Raw genomic sequence first — 27,977 nt, 5'->3', positions numbered from 1 at the left:
GCAAGATATGCAAGAAGTATATCAAACCTTAAAATATTGTATTAAATATCCACACACAGATATTAAAGATCTGACTGAGTTCTACTTCTGTCCCTTTATTAGGTTAAAAGGTGAATGCAAGTGTGTCATAATAAGCCAATGTCCTGCAGCTTATTACACACCAAATCAAAAATATAGAAAATAAATGATAATCCTACTTACATAAAAAGGTAACTTTTAGAGTAAGTTTCCAGACTTGCACAAAATATGCAGAAAACTGCATACAAGCAGTTTCCGTAAGAACAGCAGTTTTATGTAAAGGGTGGGTCAACCTGCCAGCCAGGTCGACTTTACTAAAAGCTCTGGAAAACTGACACTAGAACACTGAGCAGCTGGTCCTGCTGTCACTGAAACAATGGTGGTGAAATGACATGAGGATGAAGCCCTAGAGAAAAGCCTCTCTCAATCCCCCACCCACCTTTGCAAATCACTCTGTAACAAGATACAGAAAAATTAGCTCTATTAGGGAGCAACACTGATGTAAAGGATCGAATATATATATTGTATCCAAAACTCAGTACTAGTGGATCAGGCAAGGCTGTAAAAATCATAGTTCAGTGTTCTCATCTGCAGTTGTCCTGGTCCGACCAAAGCAGAACAGCTGACTGAGGAGCTCTTCTGTGGCCACCCCACTTGACCCATCAACTTCCTCTCTCTCTCTCTCTTTACATCACTTGCAGCACCTCAAGCTCCTTCCTGCCCCACCTCATATTTTTTCAGCTCTTCTGCCACCCAACCTGCTACAAAGGACTCAGAAATGCAAATGAGAGGAACTACAACAGCACAGCAAGTGTAAACAGTAGGCCTGCCACTTCTTTATTGCTACAGGTTTGGCAAAGGGGCAGTCTCCATCCTTGGGTGGAGTTTGAGGCAAAAGTATAGTAATGGTTAAGAGAAAAAGTGATGAATGGCAAAATTAGGAAAAGCAGCCAACATATTTTAGAAAAACCTGTTATCTGGAAGGTACTGAAAAGACTTGCACTCAAACGGTGGCGGGCTTGCCTCTGACTCTGAAGTAGTGCTGTGCAGTGTGTGATGGTCCCGTCTGACCTACTGGCATGAATACAGTCGCGTTCCTGCCCCTAGAAGGCTAAGGCTACTACACACAGCTACCACGACTGGTGGTTCAGTTCACAGAAGTCTCACAACTGGGGTCATTCCTTGTGCAATGTTTGATGGAGGTGAAGGTAAAGTGGTTTCTTGGTCAAGAGTTGCAGTTTCTTCCTTTTAAAGTCAGTGGGTTTTTTGTACCTGTAACCACAAGAAAGTAAGTTAGTACAAGCACAAATGGCTGTGTAGGAAGATGAAAGCATATCAGAAAGTGTGTCCTGTACAGTCTTATTACTGTAATCTTTTAAATACATCTGACAAGACTTACCGGAAGCAACAATAATGAGTAGATTTACCAGAAGAAATGCAAACTATTATCTTCTCTGGATTATTATGTTAACAAAACAAAGATTTCAATTTTGAAATTAATGTAAGGAGAATTCCCACTATAATACTCTGGATGGCAGGAGATGCAGTATCAATTACTCTTTATTTCAGAAGTACTCCAGCTAGCACAGACTAAGCACTCTTCCCAGACATGCTCAGAACTGTAGGGTTCCTCCTCTTCCTGGAAGAAACCCTCAAAACCCTCACTCAGCCCTTCAGCCACACAGGAAGGGCAGGATGCACATCAAAACCACAGCAGCATAACTGGCTAATCTATTTGTTTGTTTACATGGAGCAGGTAGAAAACCCAACCCCCCAACAATGCTTTGAAATGTTATAAAATTCAATGCAAATCACTATCCCATGTCTAAAATTAGATGTCCTTACCAAAGTTACATACTGAAGGATCGTGAGAGTTGATTTTGTTTTTAAATTACAGCTGATCTGGCATTCAAGGTAAGGTCAACATTAAATTCTCCCACACAAAATCTGTTAACTTAATTAAAAATTTACTTAAAACACCAGCATTTTCTTTGGAAATAATTTGAGAAGGGTCTCTAGCAACTTTATTTGCCTCAAAGCACTGTATCTTTCCTTCTTTACTAAAAGGAAAACATTCCTTATGAAAGCAAGTAAGTCCAAGAAATTTTACTTGATGCAACAAGCCACACACTGTAACTTAAGTCTTGTTAATTTCCTCTGGCATTGGCACCTATACTGGCAATTCACTTACAGTTCTATAACGATTGCCCCAGGTTTAATTTCATCCATCTCCATGAAAGCAAAGCACTTGGTGCTAGTAAACCTCTTCTTAGGCTTGTAGTGTTTGAATTCAAAAAAAATAGCTGCACCTAGGGTGGAAAATTATTTACATAAAGTTAGCAATTGTAGACAATAGTTACCTGAAAACTTATCTGCCATTAAGATGCTCTACACATACTGCAGTGAATTATCAAGAGAATCACAGAATCATAGTTTGGTCTGGGTTGGAAGAGACCTTAAAGATCATCAAGTTCCAGCCCCCCTGCATGGGCAGGGACACCTCCTACTGGACCAGGTTGCTCAAAGCGACATCCACCCTCTCCTTGAACACTTCCAGGGATGGGGCTTCCACAGCTTCCCTGGGCAACCTGTGCCAGTGTCTCACCACCCTCGCAAGAAAGAGTTTCTTCCTAATGTCTAACCTAAATCTGTCCTCTTCCAGTTTAAAGCCATTACCCCTCATTCTCTCACTGTACACCCTTGTAAAAAAACCCTCCCCAGCTTTCCTGTAGCTGCTTCGGGTACTGGAAGGCCAGTGTAAGTTCTCCCTGAAGCTTTCTCTTCTCCAGGCTGAACAACCCCAACTCTCTAAGCCTGTCTTCATAGGAGAGTGGCTCCAGCCCTCTGATATCTCTGTGGCCCTCCTCTGCACTTACTCCAACAGGTCTATGTCAATTATGTTATTTACTCAAAAGCTACACCATGTTCTTACAGTGCTCATCACACAAGTGTACTCTTCACTCAGCTATTCATACCCAGGTAACAGTTTGTCCAATGACTAAGAGGGTGATAAAGCTGCTCAATACCCATGTAGCAGAGCAGACTGCTGTGTTTTTATCTCTTTTCATTCCTCCCTTGTCTGCAAGTCATCATAATGACCAATTTGAAATAGGATGCAAAGGTCTATTTTTATCCATGTCTGGATCTTGAGCCCTGCAGCAGCAGCTCAGGCATGGACATTTTATTAGATATGGGGCAGCCTAGTGTCTGCACTCTCAAAGCTCCTGGGCCCTATTTCGGGTCTCTGATACTACATACCTTTTGTTAGTTTTTCAACGTGTTTCTGAATCTCAATATCCACATTAAAATGGACATACATGTCCTCCTTCCTCAAAGCCACAGGAGTATCTTGCACAGGAGTCAGATCGATCCCATTCAAATCTGCAGAAAAGAAACAGCATGCAAATGGCAGAAGCTTCTCAGACTTTAAGGTCCTGTTCTAAGAAATTTACGCATCACTCCTAATGCTGCACACCTGGATTTTTGCCCTAAGCTTAAAAAAAAGGGGCAAGCATGTCCATTCACAGTCAGCAAATATTTTTTGTTGCAACGTGAAAGTAGGTAAAGTTCTGACAATATTTAAGATAAAAAATTGAAACTATCCCTCTTGATTTTTAAGGGAACACGTTTTTCTGTTGCCAGCAAGGGATTCCACTCCCTCGGCAAACAGGACTCCAGCAGGGCTTCAGCTCTTCAGTTAAACCAGCAGAATGGGATGCACATCAAAGGCTGCCCTCCAGTGAAGGTCTGTGGGCCACAGGTGGCATGGCTCATACAAGCTGTATATGCCCTGCTTTGCTGCCTAGACTCAATGTGCATTTTTCCTCTTGGTTTTTCCACAGGCAGAGGCATGGTAGGGCCATGGGCTGGACTCCAGCTGTAAGAGCCAGCCACTGGTTGTGCTGCTCAGGCACAAGCCTCCACAGATGACATCATCTCTCACTAAGCCTCCACTGTTCACATGAGTACATTTCTCCTCTTACTCTTCCTCCTCTCATTAGTGATCCCCTTCCCTCAGCTGGAGCGAAGTTGCTAATGATGTGGCCAAGATTAGTCCATAGTATCTGCATTATGCCTGGGCTACAGGCTGAGGCTGGGGTCCTGGAGCACAACTAATGCCTTTCATCCAGGAAGCAGGCTGGGACCACCAATGCTGTATCAGGAACAAACCTCTCTCCAAACCTGCTGAAGAGCAACCTGGTATAGAATCAAGACAGCCTACTACGTGTCTTCAGACACTTAATAAGGACAAAATGACTTCTCAGTGTTGCTTTCCTCATAAAAATACTGAGAAGTGAAGTATAAAAAAGTCACCATTATCAGACTATAGCAATATCAGACCATCAGGCAATAGCCTGCCCACACACATTTTTGATCCTACCTTCTACATCATTACTTGGCAGCTACCATTTATAGGAGCTTGCAAACAGGGAGCCACTTGTGACCAGAAAGACTTGTTGGGAAAGTAAGCCTAGCAATATACAGTCTCCCTTATCTCCAGAAAGTAAATGAGAGCTAGCTCTGAAGGTAAGCAACAGTTTTAACAATATGAAGTAATTACTTCAGTGGCAAGGAACAATGAATATTTGCTTTACAAGTTCTGGTAAGTTCAAGGATCCAGTGTTAGAACCCTATCAGGACTGGTACTTTCCTGTTGGCCAAGAGAAACTCAGCATTAAAGAATTGAATTTGATTAAACCCACATCCATCCAGCTAGTCCCACCACTGAAGTCCCCTGTCCCTCAGCTTTCTGGCATACTGGAGGCAAAGCTGGATCCACTACAGCTAGAGAAATGGAGCCCAAAGAATAGTTACTTAATCTAGAATGCAAACCTAAGATAAGAACATAAACAAAGAAATACTGCACGTTTCCAGAACTGGAAAAACAAAAAGGAAGTTGCATCAGCTGGGGAAAATAGAAGTCATGCTCCAGCTTCCCCCTCAACCAGGTGAAGTTCTCAAAGGTCAAGAGAGAAGCAGAAGGTTTCACCATTGGAAAAAATAATCACAGGAAGCAGGGTTAGATACAGCTTTCTAGTTATATATTTGAGAATATCACTGGGATTCTAGTGACATTCAATACTGTGACTTACTTCTGCCAAAGAACGTGTCTGGTGGAGGAAGCACTTGATCTAACAAGTGTTCTATCCCTATGTTTGATACGTCCTCTTTAGGACACATACAAGGTTGCCATCACAACTGAAAATAATTAGACGCTCTTGGCTCGGTTACAAATTTTTATATGATAAACAAAAAAATCATATACCTCAAAAGACTGTAGAGATAAGCAGAAGTCAAGCAAGGCAGCTTAAGGGTAAGCAATTCTGACTACAGGGGCTTCTTGCTAAGAAACACAAAATGGAGGAGAGGCAGATGCTCCCACTAGAAAGAGTGTGAATATCAAAATTATCTCTGCCTCAAGCAAGACCTATCAACCCTGTTGACATCCACAACAGTGATAAATCCTAGAGTTGCCTATCCTGAACTGACACAGAGAGAGGTTCTTTCAGATTCATGGAGGCTCTCCAAGGAGAGGGGCAGCAGTTAGCCCACCAGACTTTGGCCGAAATATTTCACTGCCAAGGCTATCACATATTTTGTATTTTATATCACTTGCAAACTTTGCTACTCAGCTTCATACTCAATCCTCTAAATGTTAAGCTTCAGTAAGAAGTTTTTTTTTTACTAAAAAATCATTTTAATGACAGGGCAAGAATGGAGCCAGCAGGCTGTGGTTCACTGTCTCCAGAAAGCTCAGAGACCAGTATACATTGGGGAGTACCAGCAATCCAAACAGATCTGTACTTCTGAGTCAGCTGAAGATGCTGGAATGGGGAAGCACAGTCTGCCAAGTCACTGACAGCCAGCTCCCAGCATGGGGAAAGCATCCCAAAGCGCTCAGACAAGCATGTCTCCTGCAGTGTTTCACCTCCCAGTATCTCTCAAACACAGAATTATTCCACATTTGATTAAAGCAGAAACCTTATGTCTACAAAAGGAAATTCAAGTACCAATACATATTTTTCCCAGCAGGCTGAAAAAAATCAAGAAAAATTTCAGAAAATGCACTCTTGCCAAACCTGAGGAGCTACGAACAGAAATCATTACCCTTTACACTGACTGTGATGTAAGGATCAATGCACTGCCCAGCATCTTTCAGACCAATTTTCTCTATGTTGATTGTGAGTAATGTCATCCCGGGTTCAGATGGCAATCTGGGTAACAAAGTACCTGAAAAGAGTAAAGCATGTTATTAACCCTTTGTGTCATCTTATAGCCCATCACCTCTCATGTAAGATGTTGTTCTTAGGGGTTTCAAAGTTCAAGGATTCATATCCCAAATAGTGCACAGCACTACAGGAACGTCTGTGAGCACAGACACATCATTTGACAGATTTCAAAGCCAACACCAAAAAAACCCAGGATTGCCTCAAGTCAAATGAATTAATAATAAAAAAAAATATTACCATGAGAACAGAGAGCAGCTTTGATTAAAGCATTCTTTCTTGCTCTTATGTAGAATAATGCATTTGTGGAACTTGCTTTATATTATTTTTAAGGATTAGATTTGGGAGGCTGGATTCAATCTGTAGTTGCAGAAGTTCAGACACTTAATCAGGACTCCCATTCCATTGAACATGACTTGGCTTCATGTTGAACATTTTGACTGGGAGAATAATGAGGAAAACGGTGTTTTTGCAAATCCCACTGCACATAAGGAAATGAGATGAGAGATTCTGAATTGTCTAAGTTTTACTGGCCTCTACTTGAAGGAAAAAAAAAAAATGGCATTCACATCCTCCAAGTTCTCTACTGCCTTAAGGAAGGGGTTCCCACCTCTGCATCATGAACATTTATCATCAAAACTTCATGGTCAGTGTAAATTAATCTTCGCAGTGCTAAGGAAGACAGTGCAGCTGGCATGAAATCCAAACTGTTCAAACTCACTAAAAGTAATGAGATTCTGTCATCAACAACAGAGTAGGCTTTTTCATGCTGATTTTAGTGAGAACTAGTAGGCTTCAAGCCTCTTTCCAGTATTAGATGAATAAGCACCAAGAGAGAAAATGCTTAGACTCATGAGGCAAGTTTGATTTCAAGTTTTGGTTTTCTAATAAAAAAGTAAGTTATCCCAAGGTTTGAGATCTAAACAAAGTAATAGTTTCCTTTGGCAAGTCCAATATGGTTTTTCATTGATACTTTTTTTCCTTCTTGATCTGCTTGATGAGCTGGAGACCAAGGGGTTTTTGTCCTATTAGAGAGACTGGCTTTGCAAGAGGGGAGCATGTATTCTGCTCTTAGAACTAGTGTCACAGCTTCAGTAAGATTTAATGAGCCCTCTTACACCCAGTCCCTCTTTCAGGATGATCAAAAAAACTTGAATTTACACCTATGATGCATTATGTTTCTGTATTTCCTGTCTTGGCTGTTAGCAGGCTCATGATCTCCAAGGTACCAGGGTGGTAGACACTTCACAACATATCATAACACATTTTGACCCACCCTTCCAGCATTCTGAAGTAATGAGGCAGGCTTCTGACCATGGTATGAGAAATGTTAAAAAGCAAACTTACTAGAGAGCACTCATTTCTGCAAAGCAGTATCCAGGCTTTAGTTATCTTGCTGTCTCTTTTGAACACATGTTCAAAGACAGTGTTCTTATTTCAATCGAAATGAAGGCAGATGAAAGCCCATCTTCTCACAAAACTTAGACATCTTTTAGTTGTCTCCCAAAAGCAGCATTCCCCACCCCAGATCCAAGAACAACTGTAACCTTCAGTTTTCCTATCCATCACTCAAAAGGATTATCTGAAAGATGCACCAGACTGGCATTTATTATTAAAACAGTGGCGTAAGAAAAATTACTCTGTTCTTGAAAAACGCATGAAATGGCAAAGTTGGAATGAACAGAAAAGCCAAGCTAACTTCCAGCAGGTAAGAGCACAGTAGGACAGCTGGTCTCCATGGAACACGGTTTCCTTTCTGCCTCAGCAGAAGCAACAGCCAAAGACAGCAAGGGACTAAAGCAATTGACTGTAACCTTTCCCATGTGAGCCACAACCACAAGTAGGTCTTTGACTGAAACCTCTGTAATCATGGCACGCAGGAGCCATGAGCTGACAGAAACCTCTCTATGGGAGAACTTTCCTAGGGCTGGGCATCACACTGCCAGTCCACGACCATGGCTTGGGCCCATCAGCCTTCAGCAGGCTCACACTGAGGCTCTTCATGAGAAAACTGCCAGCCATTTCCAACAAAACCACGGGGCCTCATTGCCAGAGGGGAAAGGGAGCATCTAGAGATGAAATAAGTGTCATCCTGCAAACGCATCTGAGATATACAAAGGTGAGCCAACCCAACAGCTGACTGCCACCGAGGCAGAGGAGTTCCATCTCTCCATTCCAAAACCCCTATTCAGAGAAAGGAAGAAAAGTGACATATCTCCCGCTGGGCTGACACATGGAAATGGTTCACAGAAGAATCCACTGCCAGCACAACACTGGAATAAAGAAATATATGATCAGGAGAAACCTTTGCTGTTAGAGACAGTAAGCCACTGGTCAGTTCAGCTCTTTGTGAAAGATTTCCCATAAAATGTGTATTCCACTAGAGGAGATCTAGCTACACCTACCTTTGGTTACACTGCAAGTCAGAACATCTTTATTAGCATGGTAGAACTTCTAGAGAACTATGTAAGATGCATCAACAAACACAACCTTGCTTTTTTTCTGGTACTGAAGGCAAATGAAGATCACCAGAGATTGTATTTTGAGGGTTGAAACTAAGAGATGAATGAAGAACACCACAGCTCTATGATCAAAGAAATAACTGTATATACTGAAAGGTTATCATACCTTCATTGGCTCCTGGGTTAGATGAATGGTGCAATGTGATAACGATGAAGCCATGCATGTAGAAGACAAGACCATGATCAGTTAGACAATAGTTATGCACTATGGATTAAAGGCATATAGAAGCAAAGAGTGCAACACAGTTCTATCAATTCAATATGGGAAGTCCACTTTACTCATAAAGATCACCCCTGAAGACTGCAAACTGCTATTGTTTAAGCCTCATCACCCAGACAAAGAGCAACAGACCAACCTCCAATCAGTTAAGGAACACCATTCCAATTTATATTCAATGGGGAAACAAGGTCTGTGTGCCAGTAGTACAAAAACCACCTCAGAGGTTTTAGATTATTGTAGCTACGTGGAATTTTACCTATGGCAAAAAAACCCCAACAATCTGAGAAGTCAGATATGCAGTTTATTAAGTAGATGACAATGTAAAATATCAGCAAGTTCAGGAGTTGCTCTCACCTCCTCTTAAAAGCATGGTCTTACTGAGGAATAATTCTGTAATAAAGTATATGCCCCAAATCTCATCTACTTATTTTAAAAGTATTTAACTGTAAACTCAGTTTATTATCAACCTAGATTCTTCTTGAGCACACACACACAGCATCTGTGTCCACTCTGTGCATACATCTCTAATGGGTTCCAAAAGGGTAACTGTTGGCACTATATTAATCTTAGAATCATCAAGGTTAGAAAAGACCTTCAAGAATGGTCATGGCCTTAATGATTTGCCACCATACCAAGAGCTACTCAAGGTCTCTCAGCTGTACTTTGGACAAACAGAATGCATCTTCATAAATGGATTTATCATAGTAACAAAGAATAAGGTAGTAAATGTCAGCAACAAAATATCACAATATGTTATAGTCTGTTTGTGAGCTCAGCATAACAACTGTAGACTGTATATATCTACATCAGTACAGCCTGCAGGGATCATGTTACATAGCAGGCACTGGCTCATATCTAAGGACAGAGATGAGTTTTCTCCAAGCATAAGTAATGCAACACCCTGGCTCTTTTGACCATGATTCTAGTACTAGTTTCCCTGCTTATCTCCTTCCTGAAATAGGAAGTTTGCCAACCTGCTCTGAAACTAGAAGCTAGTTTCTTCTACAAAGACACCACACCAGGATCCAAAAGAACATCTGTTTTGACATCCTGCTCCTTTACCCAGTAAATTGTCAAAAGCTGAAGTTACATGAAGACCTTCTCTACAATCTGTTGGTTTATCCTGTTCTACAAGTGCTTTCATATGGACAAGGACTTAAGCTATCTAAACCGAAGCTACCTCTGTTTATCCTCTCAGAGTTTGGTGCTTCAGCCTAAGCCATTGTCTCACCAGAGGATGCAACACAAAAATATGCAGCAACAACTTACCATATCTCCAGCAGGGTTGGATACGCCTTGCAGGAGAAACATTGCCACAATTTATATCTGAATGTGTCTGAAACACTTCTCATAGTACACTTAAGAAAGTGCATGGAATGAAAATACTGAGTCTGAACAAGGAATTAAGGCTAATTATTTGAGGTAGGTGGTACTACCCTTACAGGTAATCCATACAACTCTTTTGCAGTAAGATACTGTCTGCTGAGAAAAAAAAGTCCAGTGGCCACCTTTGGGGTTTTCCAATACAGCATTAGAGTTTATATTAGCCTGTTGCTCCTTACTCAGACTTTTCAACTCACAGGTGTAGAAAGGGGCTTCTCAGAGACAGAACTCCCACATGCTACACAGACTAGCATGGCAAGGCTAGTGACACTACCTGGAACTCTAGCAGGAAAAGAGTCTGGAGACCCTGCTCCAGCTCCTCCTTCTTCATCATCCTCCTCAAACTCCAAATGTTCCTCTTCTCCAGGTGCTAAAATTTTCCTATAAAATACAAGAAAGAAGAATGCTTTCAACTCACAAGTCAGCATCTAAGAGCATGGGCAATATGCTTTAATGTTATTTCATACTCCTTACTAACTTTACCACCTTTACCTATAGAGTCTGACAGAGATTGCAGGTGCTCAGTCCGATAGAAAGCAGAGAGTCAAAAAACAAGATACAGTATTGGCTATTGCTGAGAGATGTAGGGATGTACCAAGTCCTGATTTTACCAAAAGCATGGGCTTGATCTGTAGTGGTAACTAGACAAACGGAATTCACAAGTTCTTCTATTAAACAATTTACCAAAAGCTGTACAGCAAGTATGTGGCTCTAGAAATTCTAGTGTTTCAGCTGTGCACCAGTTCCCAGACTATGCTACTTTTCAGGTACATATCCATACATAAAGTGACCCAGTTCTCTCTTACCTGACTGGGACAGGCTGAACATCAAAGGGGAAATCCTTATTATAAGTGAGGATATTCTTTAAGACTGCAGAGAGAGGAAAAAATTAAGAACTCATATCTATAAACAAGCATTAATTCTACTACTTTGCACACCTATGTCCATTCTCCCAACTCCTTCACACACACAAATAATATTTTTTAAATATTCAGATCATACAAAAAAACCAACAAAACCTAAAGCCTTCTCTCATATTTTAAGCACCAGTAGAGTCCTGATCAGAGCTATATCACTATAACATTCAGACCCGCTAACTGCAACTCCACAACATCACCACCACCACCCTTACACAAACTGGGAAGATAAACATGGCAATGTAAACTAATAGCTACAGTCCCAGGGGTAATGGTAACAATCTTTGGTGTCCAAGCACTCTAGTAACACAGCTGAGCTGAGATTTCCTGCTTCTACAGGCATGTGTTTGGTGTTTTGGTTGTTTTGGGTTTGTTGTGTTTGGGCTTTTTTGGTGGGGAGTTTTGTTTGTGTATTTGCTTGTTTATTCTCAGATGTCCAGGCAGACTGGCAAAATTCAGAAGAGATACAGTGCAACATCTGAGCATCAAGCCCCTGAGACACCCAGTATACTCTCCAGCATTTGGTGGAGAATGGCTTTGCCACTTGTATTGGAAACTTACGGAAGTTTTAGTTGTTATTTCCAAAAGCATTTACAAATAAAATCAAAGCTTCCAAAAGCATCTGAAAGAAGTAAGCACGGTGGCTAAGAGGCCTGCAGGGAGAGGCCCTCTGCTACTAGGCAATGAGTATCCCAGATTGGGTAGGGGGAGAGAAGGTAGAAAACCCAAGTTCTCTCACTGAGCTTCACTTTGCAATAGCAAAGTGCACCCATTTTGGAAATCTCCCCCTTAGGACTACTGAATGAGAATAAAACTGTTTTAAAACAGTGTTAAGATTACACAAATACCCAGATTTACTTAAATACCAGTTATGTTTAAGGAATTACTGCCAGGCCTCTCTGCCTCTGCATACTACAATTCAGCCAGTGCAGTAGGACAGTTTCCTTGTCTGTCTTCATATCCACATCCTTCAGCATGGGCTCCATCATTAACTTACCAGACACCACCTGAATGCTACACTGAATAAACAATCCATCAGGAAAACTACAGAGAAACCAAAATAACTTTACAGTCTTTGCTCATTCTAATATTTTTCTTTTTTTTTTCTGATTTCTGAACCAGCCTCAAAGATGTCAGGTACTGCCTGATTCCAGCTGGACACAACACATAAATACACAGAAAGCATTTAATTGCTTTCAGTCAGAGGTAGGGCAGATACAGCTGATGCCAAGTCTCCCTCTCTCTGTGGAGACTACTGCTCAGAGGGATCAGTAACACACATCTCAATATAGCAACAAAGAATCACAGCCATTTCCCAACAGAAAAACAGCTGATTAATAGCAGTTAACCTTCCAGCGCAGCTGAGGTTCAGGAAAATAAGGGGGTTTTTAATCGATCTTAGAATTCCCCAGCTCTTGTAGAGTTTCATCAGACTGGAGACAGAAAGTGAAACTGTCCCAGGCAGAAAAATCTCAGTAAAGCGGTATCTCTTAAAGCTCATAGGCACATTATATAGAAGCAAAAGAAATTACAATAATTTTCCTCCCATCTTCGGAAGGTTGGTAAGCATTAGATTCCTCTCCCTAGCAAACAGCTTCTCCTACTTTGTGAATTAACATTCCCTCAAAAAAAACCCAACCAACCAAAAAACGCGACTAACAATAAATCTCAGCCATCACTAGAGGGCACAAAATACTCCACCGATAGGAGCTCAGGAAGAAGGCAAGCAGTTTTTACAGAGCCTCAAATGTTGATGCTGCCTGGAGTCAGAGCTGAGCCAACACCCTCCTCCTGTCACCGAGCTGCAGCCATGCACTAGGGGTGGGCACTGGACCTGGCAGCTGTGGATCAGGTGTTTAAAAGGCCTTCTTCAACTCTGTCTCATCACCAACAGGAAATAATTTTCCATGGTTGCAATGTGGGGATTTAACTAAATGTCCTTTACACCTCATCAGGGTAAGAAGTCGATCTGCAGCACTCAGCCTGGTGACATGCTTACTCAAAGCACTAAGAAAAAGGAAAGCAGTAAACCAGCAATGCAACAATCCTTTGAGGGAAAGGAAACTCCTCTTTACACTCATCACAAGTGCAGAGTTTCAGTTGATTTAAATAAAAATAACCAAGTCACAGAAAAAAACCCCAACAGGTTAGTTACAATGAACAGGAATCTCCCCAGCAATACTGCATAAGAGACCCAAGATTTAAGAGGTTGGTTTTGTGCTTTTTTAGCTTTTGTTTTGTTTTTAAAAACACACATCACCTCTGGGAGAAAGAGCACTTCCCCTCTGTAATGCTGCTGATGAGAAGACGATGCATGGAAAGTTCTCCACCTCTGTAACTAATGGGCAGACCCCAGCATTGTTGCCTGCATTTACATTGGCTTTCCAACAGAAATATTTTTTAAATACTGTTCTGGAGACTCTTGTGCAGAAGCTGCCTTTTCTTTTGATGCCTGACAAAGTCCCGTTGATTTTACCAGCAGCTGGCTCTCTCTTCAAGAGCAGAACAACATGAGCAGTAAGACCAGTATGCAGTAACTTGGTAAAGATCACTGTCTAGCTAGTTTTTTAGTGGCAGCCTATGATACCTGTACCAATTTATTTCTTTTTTTTAAATAGACAGCACAAAATAACTCTGGTATCAGGCTCCCCTGTACAACCCAGTACCTACTTCTCTTACAATACATACACACTGAATTTAAAACTAGTTGCTTAGTTGTTAGAATTATCACACACAGACACAGAAGCCTATGCATTTGTAATGTGTATTACAACATCAGTACAAGCATTCACAAGAAAAGGGTTTGTGAGATCCAGTGTTAGCAATGATTTCACATAGTGTAGTTTCAAAAGAACTGAATGTATGTACGAACACTCCTGTAGCATTATTCTAGCACAAAATATTCAGTGACAAATCCTATAAATAAACAAAACTGGCCAACTGCTTCATTTCCCAAGCAGCATGAAGTGCAAGCATAAGCAGGAAAAGTTAGAACTTGACAACACAAGGGGAAAAAAAAAGTTAAATGTAAGGGCCTTGGTTGTTATAACAACAGCCAAAGCAAATTTCTCAGCCATTTTGATGGCTTCAGGCACAAAAGTAATTAAAACAAGCCAAATGGTGTGAATAGCTCTTTTCGTTCCACCCTAAGAGAATGGCTTGACCTAACAAACGAATCACTTCTTTGCATTGCCGGCCAAGATTTTTTCTTAGCTTTCTGTGTGGTAGAACACAAGAGAAAATCGACAACGTGCAAATTTAAAGACTTCACAGTGTATTTTAAGAAATGGCTGGTGTTGGTCTGATTAAGATTTACTCTATGCAATATACACTTAAAAACCACAAAATAAAGGCACAATTCAGAGAGAAAAACACCAAAACAGTCCAAGTGAAACAGCAGCATTAAGAACATCACTGTTCAATTGTTGTTGCAGAAGCACCCGTTCTTCTCCAAGGAAAATAACTCAGTGTCTTTGAAAACTGATGGCCACACACTCTTCCTCAGTTCTAAGACAGTTGCTTTTGATGAGGTGTGGGCTGAATGCACTTCACACTGTTGAGCAGTTTGACAGCTAGAAATCAATTCTCTGATGAAGGGCAAGCATAAGCAAAAGAACTGCTGCACCATGACTGAAATTTTTCCCTTTAAGAAAAGGAGGCATTTCAAGGGATGCTTTTACATCTGACTAAACCATTCAATAGTAACTTCTTTTGATTCATAGAACAGTTTGATCAATTAAAGCATGACTCCTCCCCCTCCTCCATCATTCAGTCACTCACAGAGCATTTGCACAATGGAGTCTAAAATCCAGAGTCATTAAATGATGACATTTTAAATACTCTGTAAACAGACAGCAGAAGTATCTATACAAAATAAGCACAAATCAGGGGATGCAGAAGCCAGAAATGCAATAAACAGATTGAGAAAGACCTCAACACAGTTAAACTCTTTCTTGAGTTATGGTCTTCAAGGACCTAGTAGTCTTGCAACATTCCTGCACTTTCCATTTTCAAGGAAGAGTTTAAGAGCATTTGGTAGAGACACTGGGAAGCTCAATTCAATGCCCTGCTTATTGACGAGCTTGCTTGTAGGATTCTGTGCCAGTTACTTAGAGAACAGGAGTGCAGACAAGCTTAACTTATTAATGAAGTGGAAACATTTGCCTGTCCACTATGCTTATCCCCAATAACCCCTTTAAATGATACAGGAGCAAAATAAAAGCAACTTTTGCCAGCATGAAAGAAGTTCTTCTACTTCTCCTGTTCCCCAAGAATAGCAAAAATGCTAGCATTCAGGGTAACACTGCTTACATGTGGAAGCTCTGATCATAAGGATGCTTTGAGAATAAAGCAGACAGTGTTACGGGAAACAAAATGGAGCAGATAAATAGATACTTCCTACATTAAAGTTTTTTCTGGATTGACATACCAAGAACTGACCCAGGATCAGCTGGGAAAAAACAACTTCACACAAAACCCTTCAAAGACTGACTCACATCCTCACTTAGACTCTTAACTTTGTTAGTCTGGTAGCATTACATTGGTAGGCGACAGGTGATTGGCTACTGTGAGGACAAGTTAAATATTTTCAGAAGAAAAAATACATTTCATGCTGCAAGGAGGAACACCACGAAGTGTTGAAATTCAGTTCAAATAAGAAATATGCGTGTAAATTTTCCAGCTGATTATATACTGTACTACCAATAGTTTAAATTACTATATTGTGCAAAGATTAGCAGCACCCAAAGAATTACTTATTTGAGAATAAAGATCAAAACATTATCTGAAACATTAGGACTACTATACTTTGAAGTGACCCACATTACGTTCCTTAATACACATAAGGTTTTGTCTGTGTGGCAACAAATATTTGGAAGAACAACTGACATTGCTGTCAAACCACATTGTCGCCAGTCAGTATTCAAGATGCTGTCATATTTTCCACTGTAATGATAAATGTCACTCACTTAAAAGACAAAGATTCTACTTACTTGGTTCCAACTTCTTCAGATCCTCAAGCTTAAATTCATCCTGTGATTGGTTGGACTAGGACATTACAAAAGAAGAGTTAGAACTTAGTGTGCACCTTCCCCTCAGACCGAGCTACCATATCTTAGAATAAGCATGCAAGGTGCTTCCTTTCTTCAAGTATACCAATTTACTTCAAAGCTACATCCTAGAAAGACCCAAACAAAATCTCTCCAACAGAGGAGGAGGTTCACAGGAGGGGCAGAAAGTAAATTACTTCTCACTTATTGACAACAAACATCCCACATTCCAAGCTTTAATCTAAGTTAAATATTTTTAATGCAACTTGTTAAAACATTACAAAACAAAGAACATTAGACAGAGGGACTTGTTTTAATTCTTCCACAATCAAGTTAATCTGGATCCAGATCAGCTGTAAGACTGCACTGCAAAGTAATGCTCCAAGAGGATCATTCACAGTTCAAAACACGCATCCAACTTGTAACACTGGCAGAAATTACATTGTACAAGTGGAGCCTGACAAAATACTGACCTAAGAGCTCACTGGAAATGGAAGAGAGATTCCCATCTCTCCTTTCTCCAACTCTTCTGATGCAGTTTCCTTATCTGGCTGTAGTACATGTCTGCTTTTTAGTAAACCTGTTTGACTTACTAACTCAACAGAAGTTTTACATTTTTTATTCTGAAGTAGTTCACCAACAGTCTGGCAAGCTGAACTAGCCTATTCTGAGATGACAAGTGGCAGAAGTGGCATAAGAAAAGTGGTATAAATAAGAGGACTGACCCTGAGCACCCTCTTTTAGGCAAAGCACCAGGTCTTACCTATTTCATCATTGCACCCTTGGCATTTCTTAAGATTACCCATTGTTTTCACTATTTCCTTAAGGAAATTTCCTTAAGTGTTTTTTTTCTTGATTTTTGCCCAAGTGTCAACAAGGACCTTCTGCAAGACTACAGGAGAGTAAAGCAGCTCTAGCCATACTGTTAGAACAACAGGAAAATATGATCACACTAACTGCTTTAATATCTGCTAAGAAACCACAAAACTGCAGTAACTAAAACACTTGCCCAGGTGAAGTTGCTGAGCAGTTCTAGAACCCTCACACAAGGTTATAAAATCTCCACCTACACTTTAGGACATCTTCTTTCACTTCCCTTTTGTTTTGGGGATGATTGTGCAGAGATACAAAGAAATGCACTTCCATGACATCTACCTTCAGTCCAAAAAAAAGTCGAAAGAGTAAGCTTCTAAATCATTATTTTCATACACTTGCCTAAACTACTGCCAGTTTTCATGACAGCTGCAAAGTAATTTTTATTCTACTCAGATATTCTTCCTCATGCTCTATCACTAATTTGTGAAGCAGCTGATTTACTGCAGGGTCAATCTAGGGATTGTTTAACCCTTGCACTTCGGTTAGGAAGACAAACTAATCAGTTCTGAAGGAGGGAAATGAGGAAAAGAACCACAGACAAAAAACCTGCGGTTACACTCCTGTGCAAGCCCTAATACATGCTTATATAAGCAACTGAAGGTTTTTAAGGCAGCCACCTGGGGCATCATGTTGACAACCTGGGAAGTCCAAGTGTTCAAAGGTTTTTCACCTTGTTTTCAGAAGTCTTGGCTATGACTGAAGACACTAAATTAGCTTTAAAAAGCTCTACAGTTGCCTTTCACTGAATTATGAAGTCACATAGGAAAAAAAGGGCTATACCTGTAAAGCTGCACTTCTCAGTTCCAAGCATGTTGCAATTTTAGCTATGGTTTTCTGAAAGACAAAAAAAACAACCAAAACTTCATTCAGTACTGAAACGGTATTATTCCATATTCACATTTAAAAAAATATATAATAAAACCAACTGTTTTTTCTTGTAAAGATTTCAGACCAATTATACAGTACCAGATCATTCAGCATAAAAAGCTCTTTTATACACAAACAAGATCTTCTGAAAGTGCAACAGATGAAACAGACATCTGCCACTTAACTCTCCTCCCACACCTCATCAACACAGATTGGGGTCATTCATTCAGCAGGAACTCTAATAATACCTACAATCATTTATAAACTCAACTGCTCTGAAGTGATAGGGGAGAGAAAGAAAAAACAAAATCTAAGCCAAACAGCATATCGCCTTCTGAGAACTTCAGTGTTTTGTTCAAATTTGCCCTTTCAGAAGTCATGCCCACGGTTCCTCTATTAGGCTTACACTCCCAGCAGACCACGACAGCCCTCCTCACACATTACAGAAGCCCAGTACCTCAGCACTGAAGAATCACCATCTGCTTTTGTGGGTTTTGGTGGGAGAGGAAGTATAAAGGTGGATTACTTCTCTAACTTTCTATTTTTGTAACTTTAAGACATTTAAACTGTGAGTGAAGCATGAAATACTCTTAGATTCAAACTTGTCAGTTATCTAAAACATCCTGAGCAGAATTGTGTAGTAGTATCTCATTTTTATTTAAAAATGTAGAAGAAAGGCAAGTGCATTATTACTAATCTCACTTTGAAGATGGTGCTACTTGAGCTTTCACGCCCCACAAAGTAAGAAGCTCCAGCAATAGTCACACTTGTTTCTATTACTACCAACTGAAAATATCAAGAGGAATTCAGACTTCTGTAACTGACATCAAATGGACACAACCACAGGGGGTATTTTACATTGCTTGACCATCACGAGTTTGTTCATTAACTAAGATGTTTCAGTGAAAAAACCCTAAGTTTATCTACAGGAGTAAGAGGCAAAAATAATGAAAAATGCTCTTTGAAACATGTATAGGGTAAGAAAAATAGAAACAACAAAGCCATAAAGAAAAGCGGGTTATTTTTAAAGTAAGATTTCCCCTCAGAAGGAAGATAAAAGTTGAAATACGCACCTGTAACTCATTGTCTCATTTTAAACCAGGCAATATAAAAGCAGCTCCCCCCAAGTGGGGTGCAAGGGGAGGTAAAGATTTCCTAGAGCACAACTATAGCATCAAAGAGATTCAAGAGTATGGGCATCTGGCAATTTATATAGTATCAGTCAAAAGCCAAAATTTCCCTTTAAAAGAAGGTTACACTTTAGGGCTCCAGGAGGTTTGCAGCAGCAGATAAAAACTATGCGTGCGTTCACAGCTACCTTCCCCAGTCATCTGCTTCGACCCTCCTGCAGTCAGAACTGCTTCTCCATCACCTCCTGGGCCACCACTAGTTTCTTCAATAGGCTGAGCTAAAAGCTAAGCAACTCCAGTTTGAGCTCACCTTGCACCACACTAAAAGTTGAAGAAGTTCAGGAACTGAATCATAAGCAGATCAGACATCAATACCTCAAGTGCAGAGCCAACAGCTGGAGCCTGTAAAAGCCTCAGATACCTGATTTTCATCTGCCACCACAGGCTCATCAGAGCTGTTTTCCCCAGCTGGTATCTCCTCTCACTTTGAACACTGTGTTACAACGTGGCATTAGCGCAGACTTTACATCCTCATAGTTTATATTAGTGTCCATTGCATGGTGGTCTTCAGGATTTTTAAGCACCTTCCAGGAAAGCAGTGAGTGATGCGTCTTAGCACAGGACACACATTGTTCTCTTCTCTGCCTAGGATACAGTGTGCAGCAGTGTGCTGCTTGGGAATTTTAATATAGAGCAACATGGACCATATGGTTGCAGACAATATGGCAGAGTAAAAATACCACAGCTCCATTTCTGTGGAGGTTCACTCTGTAGATGAGGTTCAGCTCCCCCAGATAAATTCTGCTACATAACAGAGATCCATTACTGGCTCTCCAGCATAGGTTGGAAAGCCACTGATTTTTTAAAAAGAAAGTAGTACATCCAGTTCTGGATTAATTTTGACACCTTCAGACCCACACTGCACACATGGGTGTTGTGGATTTACATGTACCTTCAAGCTAGATGGGAGGAGACCAGCTAGTACTACAGAAGCAGATTCTCAGTCCCTAGGGTGAGAATGCACTACATCTGTCCAACCAGCTGCAGTGTAACACAGGAATTAGTTTTTATATTTGCAAACGTCTGGAAAGATACATTTGCAAAGAGGAAGGTGTGAAGTAATGGGCAAAAGAAAGGAACCCAGAGGTTCACTAGGGAAGGGAGGGGAAATCTCTGAATTTTGGCTACAGATCTAACATTTGCAAAAACCTGGCTATTCTGATGGTTTGGGTGTTGACTGGTGAGCAAAGAGCATGCCTGTTCTGTGTTACATCAAAACCCCTCCAACTGTGCCACAGGAAGGGGGCTACAACCTCACAGGGTGCCAGCAAACAGTCTAGGTGCCCCACCACAGAATCATAACATGTAAATAGACTTCACATGGCTCTTACCCTCCCAGTCTCACATGCAGAGCTTTAAGCCCACACTGTAAATGAGGTCTCAAGAAGTACTGCTCATCCCCTGTCTTCTTTGTTGATTAACCAATAAACTCAGCAACACCCCTGCTCCCAGTCCTGCAGATTCATAACTCTGTACTCTTATGGCTGCCTGAACTAGGTACTTCTTAAAAGGACGAACAGCAATACAAAATGTGTGTCCTCTGGCTCCTGGGGGCTAAAGGGCAATAATGGCTCTAGAAACAGATGAATTGAAGAGTCTGTGAATCCTAAAATAGTAAAAAACAGGTTTTATATGGAATCTATTGAAATATGGCAAGCTCCCAGCAGGCATTATTCATAACTATTTTTTTAAGGGACCACACCCAACCCAAAAGTTAAAAATGCAGCTAAACACTGCTATCATTTTCAGCTGCAACTGTCCCATGCAAAGGCTCCTTTTTGCAGCAGGGAAAACATTCTGCACTGAATTAGAGAGACTGAAGACATAATTAACTTCACTAGTTTAAAATAGTTAAGATTCAGCTTCATGAAAACTCGTGATTAGAAAGGGAAAAAGTCAGTTGATCTCATAGTCAAGGTTTCTTCAGTGCCGTTGTATGAGTAATGACTGTGCTAACTGTAATGCAGTCAAAGATGTTTGCATAAATATCGAGCCAAAGCAGAGTTTGGCTTTAAAGAGAGATCCAGGCTGTTAGAGACAAATAGTTTAATGAATCATGCTAAGACTGTTCAACAGTGCTCTTATTTCAGCAAGTTACTATTGCATTAAAAAAGCATAATTTTCTAATGCTGCAGAAAACTCAGCCTCGCACATAGTTACATGAGAAGCAACAAATGTGGTTAGAAGAGAGGTTTAAAGGTCAAAAGTTACTGCACAGAAAACTGGGTAAGAGTAACAGTAGCTGGAAGCAAGCTGACAACCACAGCCAAACCTAACTGGAATAATTAATGTAGCAAAACACTGTGGTTGATCATGAACGAAGATGGTATTTGTAGAGAATGAAGGCAAAATAAAGAACTGCAGGATGCAGATGTTAAGACTGAGGTAGATCCATCAGTAATTTCATCTGTTAGTATTCCATATACGCAACTTCTAGGTGATGAAATTGTTGTACAGCCTCCTAAAAGCTGCTGCAGGGTGACTAGATTTAAACACAAATGATTGGTTGTTTACAGTACTCATCTGGCAGAGAAATTCTTCAACAAAGTTCGCAACCACTAATGAAGATTCCAGCACTATCAATTATCCAAGTCAACACGGTCCCCAGGGACTAAAACTCCAGAATTATGCCCAGCAGTAGATATGAGACAACAGCACCCTAGAAGCTGAAAATCCAGGAATGAACAGCAAATTCTGGAGACTAGTCTGCTTCATCAAGGAAAGTGGCATAAAATGTCTCAAAACAGACTCTTCAGATCAATAGCAAAAAGGCAAGATAAGGCTATCTCAAAATCTGAATTCTTACCACAAACAATTAATTTACTATGGGACAAATGAAAATGGTCTCACAGTACACCAAGGAAAGAAACTGTTCATATCTGTCGAGTGTTGTTAGATTAACAGATTATATTATTACATTAGCAAATGACACCATATCTGCACTGTAACACCACCTGTGATGCTTGAAAGAAACCCAAATAAGTTAAAAAGTTTATACAGACAGATGGGGCTGAGGATTTGAACCTAAGTCTAGTCCTTCTACTGTAGCTGTAAAGCTAGTAGTTCCACCCTGGTACAGAGGAATCACTGACAAAATTAATCTCCACAGAGTAAGAAATTACGACAGCCTCATAGTAATTATCAGCAGCATGTATGATCCTTCAGAAAACAGCTAACTGTAAATCTATGCGACTGAAACAAGGGTAGATGAAGCAACTGGAAATTGTAATTATATTCACAGCCTTGCCTTCTCCAATCTATGAAATTCTTTGCACAGGCTTTGTCAGTAATATCAGATAAGTAAACCTTGAAGTTTACACACTGTTATACATTCAGAAAAATAAAGAGGTGGCTCCTGTAAAACATACAGCAACTCAAAAAGACAAGATATTAAGGGGAAGAGACCTTCTGGAACAGGATGAAACAGCATGCTGGTGGATGCATTGGCAGAAAATTAGTTGAGCAAAAGTAGCTGTTTTGGTATGTAGATTTTCTGGAGGGTGACAAGAGAGACGATACACTTTTATTTAATCAACGTGCTTGAAAACCCAGAAGCATGCTGAACTCTACTCCTACATGCCAACTGAATGATACTAGCAATGACAGTAATTGGTCAAGATCAGATTATACTGCCCAAGCTTCTGCAAAAATAGGGAAGACCAGAAAGCAAGGAGCTTATCAGAAGAAAAGATTTGGTTGTACATTTTAAAGTGCTTCTTTCAAAGCAATAGCAAGACTTTCATTTTTGTTGTGACTAGCATTCCTCGTGGTAGAAGAGCAGAAGAAAATGTTCTCTCAACAAAACGCTGGGGAATTCGGCACCAACATTTGATAACCGGATTCAAAGTTTCAGTGCACCAGCCCCTTACTGATTTGCAAAAAAACCAGTAAGTGGTATAAACATCAACCTCTTCTGTCAGTTATAGCAGCTTTACAAACAGGTATTGCTCTGCAAGGATCCAAAACACCCACTCTTTTTTTTTTTCTTTTTTTGTCTTTCAGAAGACCGTTGCCTTAAGACATGATCACAGTTGTGCATCTCACATCTGAGGTCAGTTATCTCTGCTTCCTGAGCCCCCCAGGCCTTCCCTTATGGCTGACCTCACTCTCTTCCGCAAACTGGTCCAAGGTCCTTTCCACAAGATTCAGGGAACATCTGGAAGCAAAGCCCTGTGTGGTTCTGGTTCCCATACTCACAGTAGATTATGCCTCCAGAAATGAGATTAACAGCTTTGTCTTCATGAAGTAACTGTATTTTCAAAAGTATCCACAGAGGGGATATACGCAGTAAAGATGACTATAGCTCAGAATGATGGAGAAAGCTACCAGCAAGGGATAGGGAGCAGAAGCAATCAAAGAGTAAACAGTTGTCCAACATTAACAAGGCTACGAGCCAGGAAAAGTGGACCCAGTCTTTCTCCAAGATTATGATGTAGTTCAAGATAAGCAGGAATCTTATCTTCTTCTTTGCAGAGATAAAAAGAAAATGGAAGGCAGGCTCTTTGCTTTTCTTACTGGTACATGTTGAGAAAAAAGTTACAAACCACTGTCAGATTCTATGTAAAGGTGTATTCCTTTGTAGTGAGTTTCTTTAAACACATCAAGTTAATCTCCAGTTTCTGTAGTCAGGACCTGTTTTCAGGACCAACATTTCAAAACACAGTTTACATTAGTCTAGCACCCTATTGCCATTAAGTGGGATTCTGGGCTAGCAAATGTCAACCTTCAGGCAATGTCATAGCTCAAACAAGTGATCTTATGACTTGGAAATCTGGAAATACAAGGGTTCTGTAATTTAGTATTCCTAAGAAAAAACATGCCTTTAAACAGGACACAAAAATTCACACATGAATATGATGTTGAGACAGGAAACAGTCTTTTCAACTAAGGGGAGGGAGGCTGGAGTAAAGTAATTTCAATATTTTGAAAGATCATAAACAAATACTATTCTAAGAGACTAGCTGGGAGTACTCTGCCAGGACTCTTACCATGCAGGTGTTACATGGTAAGCTAACATCCTCCTCACACACCCTCAGTGTCTGCAGTTCAAGATATTTTGTGTTCAGACTTCACAGCATATATTGTGCTTAAGTTGTATAAGAAGTTATCAAAAGGTCACCCAAAAAAAGAAACACTCAGGTTATGAAGGACTCTGGCCAGCATCCACGACATTCAATAATGCACAGCAGAGCATCTGTCATATCCAATGACAGCAACTGTTTTAGCCATGCTGGGCTCTGTTTGTTTGTGTATATTGAGGTGCTTAAAAAGGTCTCATAAGACTCTGGTCTGCAAGATACCAAGAACTGTAATACACATCAACAACTACAAGTCAAGCTCCTTGACAGAGAAAACAGCAATACTCACCTTTTGATCTTCAGTGAATTCTGAGTTGTTGTGCTGAGACTGAGCCTCTTTTTGTAGATGCCTTGCTAATCTGGATGGGGGGGAAAGAAAATTGTACTATGGGAACACAACACAGAAACACACATATCCCCTGTCAGCCAAAAGGTCCACAGACTGCTGCTCCAAATAGGTGCTGGGTTGTGGGTTGCTTTTTTTTTTAACAAAGATGTCTATAACCATAGTAGGCCATACTTAAAAAAAAAACAACAACACAACAGAAGATGGACAAAGTATGCAACTGCATGGAGCAGGACAGACTACTATCAGCAAGGGAAAACAAGTAAGAAGATCTTTCTATGCAACAGTGCCTTTTAAAAGCACTTACCTTTTTCCTTTCTTCATCCCCTTATAACAACAAACCATACCCCCTATGAAGACCCACTGAGGTACAAGCCCACATGCATTTCACAGGGAGAGTTTGAGGCAAGGTGGGTTGCCAGGATGTGTGGGTGCAGCCAGGCTGTGGCTTGGCCCAGGCTGCCAGGGTGTATCAGCTCACATTTGTGCCTGTCAGCATCCCATGCAGAGCAGAAACCCACCCCTAGTCACCACAGAGACAGGAACACCAAGGGGTTTGGAAAGGACTAGTAAGCAAACCCCTTGAGAAAATGAAAGGAAGCAAGAGAGAGAAGTGATGGGAAAAGTTACAGTTTCCACCCAGGAAGGAAGGAGAACATTAACCAAGCAAAATCACTGAGCAATTGTTGCCATTCCCTGGAAATGTATCTATTTTTTTTTAAAGCAGAGGGGGAGGGGGAACAGGGGATTGAGGGGAAACCCAGGGTTAACAGCAGTACTGAATGAACAAGGGCAAATTTTTGCTGCAAGCTTGCTGCACTTCTAGGAGGAACATAAAGACCCGAGATGTAGGTCCCCTGGGACACAGGAGGCAAATAATTGTGTTTTACATCAGCTGCCATTAAATCCATGGACTGAACTTGCTTAGACTTCGGAAAACCTTTCTCAGAGTCAGCACACACTCACTGTAACGCTCTTCTCCCCATCCTCCCTGTGTTGATCAGTACTGCCAACATCAGCAGCACTTGGACAACTGCAGTGACACATTTCTTCATCCCAGCTCAGGGTGCCATTTGAGAAGGCTACAGCGTAAAGCCAGACTGTTATGTCTCTGCAGAGTTACCAGTAGGTATCTCAACCTGTGTTCTGTGCTTCTTATTTGCAGCTTCTGGCCTATAGATTGAATTAGTAATTTAAACCAGCTGTATCTACAAGAAGCAGATATAGCACACTGAAAGGTTCTGCTCCTCCCAAGGAAACATCTCCCTGTAATGCTTTAATCTCCTCTTCCCTTTCTCCTCCCCTCTCGAATCACAGAGTCCATCCACTGACGACTTTTCTATTCAGTAGAAACTCACTGATGAAGCTTGCAAGAACAGCTTACAACACTACTACCCAAGAAGAGCTTTCTTAGAAAGGCATCACACTGCTCCAAAGTCAGAATAAAGCAAGAGTGCTGAGACCACTGCTGTTCTTGTCAGACACAAATTGACGCTGAGAGGAAGAGAACAAAAGTTATGCTTTGACTCTCAAACTGGACTGTCTGCAAACATTTAGGGACCTTACTTCTCAACGAAGCGAGCTCAGAATGAAAAGTCTGAAGAGTTTTCATTCTGAAGAAACATCATTACAGGAAACTGACTGCTGAGACTGCCAAGACCATTTAGAGCATTAGGATACTACTGGACTGGTAAATGTCCTCATAAAGGCAGTTTTTTAAAGTATCTTCTTTTACTTTCTGATGATCGCTTTTTTCTTCTGAGATACAGATGTGGAAAAGAACTTCTTTTCATCCCTGTGCCAAGGTTTGTAGTAACAGCTTGCCCTGCTCTAAAGACCACCAGCAAACTGCAAATAACTGAACTTGCATCATCCTGTCTGCTGAGTGAATGAAACAATGAGACTATAGCATCTCATGACTTTGCTGTGCCCGGCCAGCAGTCTAGTTATTCTGAATGGCAACTGAACTGGTAGCTACAGTGATTACAGCCCATAAATTGAATAGTGCTGAACAGTGCTAGATCATGTCTCGGAGAGCATCTGTTCATTCACTTTCTCTTGGGCAACAAGTGCTCTAGACTTCTTCCAGAAAATTCACCATAAAAAATTTAGCCAGCGATCGATACCCACGTTACAGGGAAATCGCGTTCACCTTCCAGGTGAACAGAGCACTAGAGGAGAGCGCTTCTAAAGCTGCCAGGTGTCTTTTAAAGATACCATCAACAAGCGCCCTACATACAGAGCCAACACTCGTCTGACCCCAGGACTCCCGGTCCGTGCGGTCCCCCCCGCAGCCAGCCTCCCCGGGGCTGCGCCAGCTGCTGCCCTCCCGCCTCGGGTTCATCACGGATGACACACATAAGCATGTGATGGACCCAGTTTTCACCACGATGGTGTTTTTTTTTAGGTTTTTTAAGGGCGTTTTTTTTCCCGGTCAGCCTAACGCCTCGGCAGCCGGGTCCCCCCCAGCCCCACGAGCACGGCGCCCCGCGGGCAGGGGACGGGGGCCTCCGGGACACCGGTTCTCCAGGCCGTGGGGCTCCACCAGCCGGCTGCCCCGCTGGCCCAGGCCCGGGGGGGCCCTGCCGCTGCACCCCGGCCGGCTGCCCCCTCGCCACAGGGATGTGCCGGTTCCCGGCCGGGCGCCCGAAACCCTCGGCGGTCTTTGCTTGGGCGGCTCCCGGCGATCCCCGGGCCCCGCCTCGCCTCAGGGGACGCCCCGACCCACAGCCCCACGCCTTGCGTAAGGGCTGGGGAGCCGGGGCCCCGGAGGTACGAGGGGCCGCGGCCTAGGCCCGGCGGAGCGGAGAGCCCCCCTGCCCCGCCCCGCCCGCCGCCGCTGCCCCCCAGATCCCGGCCGCTCGCCGCGGGGCTCGGGGGCCGTGCCAGGGACCGTCGGGGCAGCGGCGGGGGGCCGCCCGCCCCCCCCCGCCGCACTCACATCTGGTACTCGTCGATCGCCTCCACCAGCTGCCCCCAGGAGTCGAAGTCGGTGCCCTTCCTGAAGCTGGCGCCCCAGCGCTGCAGGAGGCTCCGGGCCGCCTCCGACATAGCCCCAGCACTAGGGCACCATGCTCACCCCGGGCCGGGGCACCGCGCCGCTCAGCCGCCGCCAGCCCCGCTCCCGCCGCCCGGCCCGGCCCGGCCCAGCCCCAGCCCCGCTCCCGCCGCCCGGCCCGGCCCGGCCCCGCCGCTGCCACAGCCCCAGCCCCAGCGCCCAGCGCCGCCCAGCGAGGGAGGCTGCGCCGGCCGCGCCCTCCCGCCCGCGCCATCGCTACCGAGGCA

The 27,977-nt window shown here is 42.1% G+C and overlaps 1 protein-coding gene across 3 annotated transcripts; it reads right to left on the bottom strand.

The window, feature by feature from the left end:
• Positions 1 to 62: 62 nt before the first annotated feature.
• AIDA (axin interactor, dorsalization associated) lies at positions 63 to 27,874 on the bottom strand. 3 transcript variants are annotated; one of them, XM_051615492.1, is made up of 11 exons: positions 27,634 to 27,874; positions 24,636 to 24,705; positions 17,992 to 18,045; positions 16,279 to 16,333; positions 11,177 to 11,240; positions 10,645 to 10,751; positions 8,874 to 8,885; positions 6,127 to 6,249; positions 3,277 to 3,399; positions 2,210 to 2,327; positions 63 to 1,290 (listed from the first exon to the last, which is right to left on the bottom strand). In XM_051615492.1, the coding sequence occupies exons 1-11, from the start codon at positions 27,741 to 27,743 to the stop codon at positions 1,194 to 1,196; spliced, it is 933 nt and encodes a 310-aa protein (XP_051471452.1). In that variant the 5' UTR covers positions 27,744 to 27,874; the 3' UTR covers positions 63 to 1,193. The 3 variants fall into 3 exon arrangements, with proteins under 3 accessions (XP_051471452.1, XP_051471453.1, XP_051471454.1); XM_051615493.1 differs by lacking the exon at positions 8,874 to 8,885 and having other exon boundaries at positions 27,634 to 27,873; XM_051615494.1 differs by lacking the exons at positions 8,874 to 8,885; positions 10,645 to 10,751; positions 11,177 to 11,240.
• Between the last annotated feature and the right edge of the window lie 103 nt (positions 27,875 to 27,977).

Source organism: Apus apus, chromosome 3 (genome assembly GCF_020740795.1).
Source record: "Apus apus isolate bApuApu2 chromosome 3, bApuApu2.pri.cur, whole genome shotgun sequence".
Lineage (NCBI taxonomy): Eukaryota > Metazoa > Chordata > Aves > Apodiformes > Apodidae > Apus > Apus apus.
The sequence above is the reverse complement of the archived record's forward strand: the minus strand, read 5'-3'. Positions and strand labels throughout refer to the sequence as shown.

Bases quoted from the DNA above. Each gene is read 5' to 3' on its own strand.
- AIDA (XM_051615492.1), bottom strand. From the start codon at position 27,743: ATGTCGGAGGCGGCCCGGAGCCTCCTGCAGCGCTGGGGCGCCAGCTTC. The intron at 3,400-6,126 runs GTAATGATTTCT...TCTTTTCTGCAG, and splicing joins CATCACAGTCAGTGTAAAGG to ATTTGAATGGGATCGATCTG. The intron at 1,291-2,209 runs GTAAGTGAATTG...TTGTGGTTACAG, and splicing joins GGGGCAATCGTTATAGAACT to GTACAAAAAACCCACTGACT.